Raw genomic sequence first — 8091 nt, 5'->3', positions numbered from 1 at the left:
CCTAGGCATCATGGGGCGGCAAGGCTGACGGAGGGGCCCCGCGTGCGTTCAGGCGGTGAGTCAGGGAGGGTTATGCAAGCTCCGCCGCCCCCCTCCCGCCCGCCCCCGGCACCTCCCCGCGGTCTTTCACCCCGCGTGGTTACGAAAGCGCGACCCCCTCCCCCCGGAGCTATAAAGGTCGGGAAGCCGCTCGCCTCCGTCGCTTCACGCGCGCGCGAACGCGGCGGCCAGGCTTGCACGCGGCTTCTGCTGGTGAGCGGTCGCGCGCTCCCCCCGGGACCTGCGGGGCGGGGTGGGGTGGGAGGGGGCGACGGGTGGCTCGGTCCTCCGGATCCGCGCTCACCCGGCGCCTGTCCTGCAGGGCAGACTCCGGTGTGAAATGGAGTGGGTGTGGGCGCTCGTGCTGCTGGCGGCTCTGGGAGGCGGCAGCGCCGAGCGCGACTGCAGGGTGAGCAGCTTCAGAGTCAAGGAGAACTTCGACAAGGCTCGTGTAGGTATCAGCCCCGGTCCCCCGATTCCTGCGGGCCGGCGGTGGACCCCAGACTCTAGTCGCCAACTCTCTTATCTCTTTCTCAGTTCTCTGGGCTCTGGTATGCCATCGCCAAAAAGGATCCCGAGGGTCTCTTTTTGCAAGACAACATCATCGCTGAGTTTTCTGTGGACGAGAAGGGTCATATGAGCGCTACAGCCAAGGGACGAGTCCGTCTTCTGAGGTCAGTGGCCTCTAGTGGGCTATGTGCCGCGTTCCAAGGTGCCTCCCCGCTTTGGCTGGCTGGGAGCCCAACCCTCACTGGGAAGGGAAAGGAGCACCTTGGATGGGGTAGGAGCCCTTTCCTGGCTTGGCTCAGGGTTCTCTTGGCTTTTTCAGCAACTGGGAAGTGTGTGCAGACATGGTGGGCACTTTCACAGACACAGAAGATCCTGCCAAGTTCAAGATGAAGTACTGGGGTGTAGCCTCCTTTCTCCAGCGAGGAAGTGAGTAGTGGGGCATAAATGGCCAAATCACTGTGATTCTATTCAGTGGCACCATTGGGAAGGGCTTTAAGAGGCAGTCTCTCTGGCCCTGTCTGAATTTAGGGGCCGTGGGATTAGAAGGGACTGGATTCTCAGCCTAAAATACCTGATCCAAGTTCAGAAGGGCCTTTGGGCTTGTCGGGTACCATTTTCCTGATCACCACACTGTCTCCCCACATCACCACTCCACTCTGTTCCGTTGGGTGGAATCCCTGAGACAGTTCGACAATCTGGAACATCGGCAGAAGTAGAGACCAATATCCAAGATGAAGGGACCAAGTGTCTGAGCTGGGTGAAAACCCCCGGGCCTTGCCGGTGGACTACCACCAGCCAGGCAGTTTTCTGGCTGCAACAGTCTCCTTTCCTTAAGACCTCATATGTAAGGCAGGATTTTGAGGACTCCCAACGAAGTTCCCTAAAGCTTAGGGTACTTTTCAGGACAATCTACCCGTTCTTTAACCCCCAGTCCATTTCACTTAAATTATAAATCTGAAAGCTACTTGATTAACTAAGGGATAATTCAGGGTGGGAAGAAGTATCGTGAGATCTCAGAGAGGAGGGGTTCTAGATCTCACCATGGTTCTAGATTTGTGGGTTGCTATCCCCTTGGGGGGGCGAATTATTCTTTCACAGAGGTCACCTAAACCTATCTGAAAACTCAGATGTTTCACTATGATTCACAACAGTAGCAAAATTACAGTTAGGAAGTAGCAACAAAAATAATTTCGTGGTTGGTGGCACTACAACACGAGGAACCATATCAAAGAGACATACACACAGGATTAGCAAAGTTGAGAGCCACTTCCCTAGGACGAAGGGGGTATCCAGGATAAATTTCACCTGTACATCACGCTCGGGGCACACACACACACACACACACACACACACACACACACACACACACAACCTGAGTTCAAATCCTAACTAATCTATTACCTGTGGGACCCTGGGTTATTACTTAACTTTTCTGTGCCTCAGTTTCCTCCGGTGCAAAGTAAACAGAATCACAGCACCCAGGCCATGGGACTGTGAAGATATAATACATTAGTGGGCAGAAAGCACTAAGAAGAGTGTCTGAGGCATACATTCTGTTTGATATTTCAGCTTCTTAGTTACCTCCTAGGTAAAGAAATCATAGCTTTACACACTGGGTCTGGAGCAGGAGAGCCCACAGACACCATTAAGTTCAAGTTTATTATTTAAGTTCAGAAGTGAATGTCCCAGGGGAACAGCCACACAGCAACTGTTGGGACACAAATGATGTAAAAGACCGTTAGCCTACACCACCTTTACCACGGTTTCTGAATCTGTGACTCACTTGAGGTGTCTGCCTTCCACTGTCTCATATGCTCATCTGGGGACCTTCTTCACAAACTTCATGTTCATTCCTTGTGCTAATTTCCTTCCTTGACCTTACATTAAGCATGAATCTGGACAGGAAGTTGAAGGCCACACAAAGAGGTCAAAATTCTGTCTCTCTCCTTGTCACATTCTACACCTCACCAGATGGATATATTTGTAATAGGGCAGGCTGATTGGAAATAATTCAATGCAAATAAAATAAAACTCTATAGTTGATGCTGGAGTTCCGAGAAAATTCCAGCCATTCTGAATCCCTATTGTAGCAGATTAGAGAGCTAAATGCATAGTGAGCTTGTCAGCTGGGTGAAATGAGGAGGTGACTTCTTGGTATTTTCTTTTTACTTTTTCTTCCCCCCATAAATGGCCAGGAATCAAACCCAGAACCATGTTAGGCAAGAGCTCTAAAACTGTGCTCCATCCTTCCGTGCAAGCAGACTGCTCTGACCTGATGCCCCCTCCGTGGCCATGTTCTGTGCTGATCTCTTTCTCTTCTCACTCTACCAGCACGGAGTAAGATCTCAAAAGTGAAGGACGTTGGCATCAGCCTCTCTTGGTTGAATGTAGACTTAATTAAAGACTAGATTCTCTGAAACTTGATTTCTTTGCTATCAAATTGAGTTATGGAATAGTTCCTATTTAAAAGATTGTTGAAAGAATCACTCCTGGTAATGCATGGACGTGTTTAGCTTGGTGCACAATAAGAGCTTATTAAATATTAGCTATGTCATTATTTTGTTGTGCCTTCCCAGAAAAACACGAACTAAGATGTCTTCCTTGTCCCAAGTAAATGTCGCCACTCTCTTGGCAAAGGGATCTTTGTTAATGGAGGAACAATTATTTAATGTGGGGCTTGAACGTCTACATCAGTGTTTCTCAAAGTCACTGACTGCCTTGGGCGAACTTCAGCTGAATCAGCTGCAGGATTTTTTTCAAAGTGCAGATGTTTGGGTCCAAATCAGACTCACTGAGTCAGAAACTCTTCAGAGTAGAGCACTGTATCTCCGTTCCCAATCCACTCCTTTGGCGAGTTCCTTCTGCACAGTGAAGTTTGAGAATCAGTAGGCTAGATAATTCAAACCATGGGGGTTTCAGACTTTACTCCTTTACTAAGGTTACTAGTTGGAAATTGGGTGGAATCTGTACCCTGATTCATTTAGTTGGATCCTTAGGCCTGAGAGTCATAGCGAGCTTCTCTCCTGGAGGACACGGGTCTAGGGAGCCAAGGGAACATTATCTAGGGCCACAGCAAGGGAGAGCAGTGAATGACAGATCTTTTAAGAAAGCCAACCACCAAAACAGTTCCCTCTGTTGAACATTTGAAACCAGGCAACTCTAAGTGCTCAGCCTACCTGCTCAGTTCATTGTAGACACAGCCACAGTGTAAGGTCATATTCTGGGGTTTCAGAGGGGAGTCAGGGACTGCCAGCCACATAGTCTCTGCCTCAGGCACTCTCTCCACAGCTACTGTGTGTAGTTAGGTGATATCTGGGAAGACTTTCTGGAGGAACCCCACCCATCGGGAGGAGAGAGGGCTGGAGGGCTAAGTTCGTTCTTTCAAGCTGTGCCCTGGCAGAGCTTCTCTGGCAAATACTGTTAGGAGGGAGTAACTGGTGAAGTTCATTAGGATTCTTCGTGACTGAACTATGCTGCCAAAAAGAATCTGGAGATAAACCAAACCAACTCAGGCCTTCTTTTAAGTCAGAAGCAGCAGGCCAGGGCACTAAAATCGGGCATTAAAAGTTAGCTCTGAGGGCATATTTTATATTCTGGCAACAATTTGGGGATAAAATTGCTAAGCTGCAGGTGTGAGAGACTGATAGCTGTGAAGACAATGGGTTGAGATACTAGTTGAAACATGAGTGCCTTTTTGTCTGAGGCAGGCTCCCAGGATGCACTTTGTGACACAGTGGTCCCATGATATTATCCAGAGACGGGAAGGCTCTGCCCCATGCTCAGGAGCCTGGGGAGGAGGGTAGAGTCTGTGGTGAGGACGGCCCAGCAGCAGCCATGTGGCTTCTGTTCCTGGTCCATCTTTTGAGAACCTTCATGGTCACCGCCTAGCAGATGAGCTGTGGGCAGTGACATTTTCAAGCCAGGCCTCTGAAAGCCTAGAGATAAAGGAGTGGCTCATCTTCTTCTTGTCTGTTGTGGGCAGGAGCTGAGGAGAAGGGCCGCACATCCTCTCCTGAGTGAGCAGTGCTCCTGTGGGTCTGGGTTTGTGCTGAGCCAGATCCTAGGCGGATCCCAAGTGTTTGTAGAGAGCCACACACACAGTTGACTTACAGTGGGGACATGAATGGCCTACCGTGCCATCCATGTGTACATGCGTTCATTGTATACATGTGAGTGTGAAGGCGTAAGAACCAGCCCAGAGCAGAGCATTGGCTGTCAGAACACTTGCTGACAGCCTTATTCCTCTGAAACAGCCTTTCACTGCACGGGGAATCTCGCTGTTTCTACTAGGCTGACCTTACAGTGACCTCTCAGGATCTGCCTGTCCCTGCCTCCCAGAGCTAGGTTTTCAGGCCCACGTAGCCAGTCTGGCATTTTATGTGGGTGCTGGGGATTTGAGTTCGGGTCCTTATGCTTGCAGAGCAAACACAATTACCCACTGGGCACCCCCTTAGCACCCCCAAAATACAAATTCGAGTGAGTATCTGAAGCTCAGTAGTGAGCATCTTTTGTCCCCTGGCATCCCAGTCGTCAACCTGAGGAAGCGAATAGGATTCCCAAGCGTAAAGAAGGGTAGAGCTGAAAGACTATCACCGTCAGAGTGGCAGTCTCTAGCTCACCCAATAGAACAGTGGGGCTAAGTGAGATGGTGGGAGGTAGATCCCATAGAGCATTGATAAGTCATGACCTGGAGTTGGGAGAGACATAGACAGAGACATGTGCTACTGTCGGGTAGGAAGTGAAGACAGTAGTGTGTCCACAGAGGTCCTTCAGAAAAACATGATGCTATCAGTTATCAAGGAGTTGTTGGGGTGAATAAGGTGCCCTCTAGACCAGGAGGTGCCTTCTGTGCCAGGACACCTTTCTGTAAAGAGAGCAAGATCCTCTTTCACTTGCCCACTTATACAGAAGCAATCAGGAGTCTCTGCAGCCTCCTCTCGCTAAGGAAAGGCTGCCTGCCCGTTCCAGGGAGTCAGTGGTTAGCAAGTTGGTCAGGGCCCCGGGGCTACTGTGTCTCTCTGACTTACAGACGATGACCACTGGATCATCGATACGGACTACGACACCTTCGCTCTGCAGTATTCCTGCCGCCTGCAGAATCTGGATGGCACCTGTGCAGACAGCTACTCCTTTGTGTTTTCTCGTGACCCCAATGGCCTGACCCCGGAGACACGGAGGCTGGTGAGGCAGCGACAGGAGGAGCTGTGCCTAGAGAGGCAGTACAGATGGATCGAGCACAATGGTGAGCAACTCTTCCTGAGGAACTTAGCAGGGCTGGGAGGATAAGAGGTGCAGCATCTGTGCAAGTGGGTTGCCCGAGGAGCCTCCTTTGGGCCAAGTCTTGATTAAATTTTTCCTAGGGCTTTGCCATCAGCCACACAGACAAGGGACCAAAGGTTTCTCTTCCCCTAAACGCTGGCACTTTTCTATAACCAAAGTTGTGGAACCACTCTCTTCTTATGTTTTTGCTCCCCACATTTTGCTGCTGATGCTACAAGCCTGAGAAACCATTCTGCAGGAATTAGAGTTTGGTGGAGAGGAAGTGTCCCTAGTGAGAACTGGGTGCAACATGCATCCATTTTGTGTAAAACCATAAACAAAGGCGTCAGTGTAGCAAGGTCTGTAAAGACCGGTGCCTGAGATACTTTTTACCCTTCACAAAACCAAACAGCATCCAATTAGCTCAAGGGACCTCCACTCGGGTTTCCTGGGGAGAGTCCCCGGATAACTGTGGGAAACTTTAATAGCTATTGCCTAACGGATCCTAATTTAAAACTCAGAAACATGGTGGGGAAGTGGGCTGTCTATTTTGAATTCACCTGCACTCACTTGTATGAACAATTGGGCCTCAAAATCCAAAAAGGGTCACGCTGAAGTGTAGAAAAAAAAAAAGAACATTTTTCTTAGGCATCTCAGTGATCCAATACACCACCAATGTGAGCTCAGACATATAGATAATGAAGGGTGGGGTGGGGGAGGAGGCTGAAAGTGGGGCTAGTGAAGGATTGTGTTACCCCCCCAGGCATCGCAGAGCCTTTCACCCAAGTCACCCCAGTTAACCCAGTTAACCCTTGGAGACACTTTATACATACTCTACCAGTGAGGAAAATAAAATCAAGGCTAAGGAAGGTTAAACACTTTATCTAAGATCTCCGATAGATAGCTAAGTTTAATGCAAACTCAGATATTTGTCACTATGGAGTTTCTTGTGTTGCCTTCTGGTGACACAGGTAGGACAGGGACACCACGTAGGCTATAAAGCTATAACAGTGAGGCTGAGCTCAGGTTGGTGTGGCCCTCATGTCTTGAGGCAGGAGGATGGGCTTTGAGTCACTTGGAGATGCAGTGGGGTGGAATCAGTCGAAGGGTAAGTGGAAAGTGATTCATGCTACAGGCCATGTGCCCTCAGCCCTGCTGCTCCCTGTAGAATTCAAAGAGCTCCAGTGCCAACTGTCAGGGAACTTGTGAAATGCAGTCACACAGAAGCCTATGAATGGTGGCTTGCTCTATGGCAGCCCGGGTGTTCATTTATCTACATAAGCCCTGATCCACCTCTCTGTCATTATGGTTTTATTTTCTGTTTTTCAGGTTACTGTCAAAGCAGACCCTCAAGAAACAGTTTGTAGCAACGTCAAGGATGTATAAAGTTGGAAAACTTCTGATTAGCTCTCATCCAGTCTTCATCTCTATTTATCTTAGAAGTTTAGTTTCCCCACCTCCCCTCCCTTCTCTAGGTGGACATTAAAACCATCGTCCAAATACATGGGAATGCCTGAATCCATTCACACAAACGTGTATCTTACTGAGAAGTTCCCCGAGAGACGTTTGAGGCTTGGGATTCCAAACTTGATTTATTAAACGTATAGTCACCATCTTCCTGTGAGTTGCAGACTTCTTTGTGGTCCAGCTGCAGGTGGGCTGTACTTGGAGATGCCAAGACCTGATCTCCACATTAAAGACTGGCTTCTAATATCCTAGGAAAGGGTTTTAAGACCTAACTAAGAAGGTCTTAAAAATGGCCTACTAAGCCACTGACAGCCAAAAGAGGAAGTGAGTGGCCACACTGTCAAACCTATGGCTGTCAGCCCAGGGCCCATGAGGTGAGCAGGACAGAAGGCTCGCCTCTGGAAAGAGTTGGCAGGCTGAGAAACATGGGTCTGAGAGAACTCTAGGAAGCCACCCTGCTCTTCGTTACTTCTAGCATGATTCACCTTGTATTTCAGATGGCAGCAGAATGTTGAAGAGCAGGCTGCCTTGGTGTTCCCTTGGAGAAGTTTAGGGATGGGGCAAGAGTATGCGGGGAAATATCAAGGCAGGAGAGGAAGCAGCCAGGACCATACCATCAGTAGAACCTGTCTCGGTTCCCCACAGGTTCCCAGGAGCCTGTTTTTCAGTAAGGCTGCGGTACCAGAGGATCTTGGTTTTAAAATCGAATCTAGTTTGGAGCTGTAAGATTTGGGGCTGATTTTGTGACTTCTCTCATTAAACTTGGGAAGCAATTGCTCCCTGCCTAACAGGATAGAGTCAATATAATGTCTGCAA

At 49.1% G+C, this 8091-nt stretch overlaps 1 protein-coding gene across 1 annotated transcript; it reads left to right on the top strand.

Moving 5' to 3' along the window:
* Positions 1-220: 220 nt before the first annotated feature.
* On the top strand, positions 221-7423 carry Rbp4 (retinol binding protein 4). Its single transcript, NM_013162.1, has 6 exons — positions 221-252; positions 362-490; positions 577-713; positions 869-975; positions 5579-5791; positions 7138-7423. Exons 2-6 carry the CDS (start codon positions 380-382, stop codon positions 7173-7175), a joined length of 606 nt encoding a protein of 201 aa, NP_037294.1. The 5' UTR covers positions 221-252; positions 362-379; the 3' UTR covers positions 7176-7423.
* Positions 7424-8091: the final 668 nt, after the last annotated feature.

This window comes from Rattus norvegicus, chromosome 1 (assembly GCF_036323735.1).
Source record: "Rattus norvegicus strain BN/NHsdMcwi chromosome 1, GRCr8, whole genome shotgun sequence".
NCBI classification, from domain to species: domain Eukaryota; kingdom Metazoa; phylum Chordata; class Mammalia; order Rodentia; family Muridae; genus Rattus; species Rattus norvegicus.
Note: the sequence above shows the minus strand (reverse complement) of the source record. Positions and strands in the feature narration are given on the sequence as shown.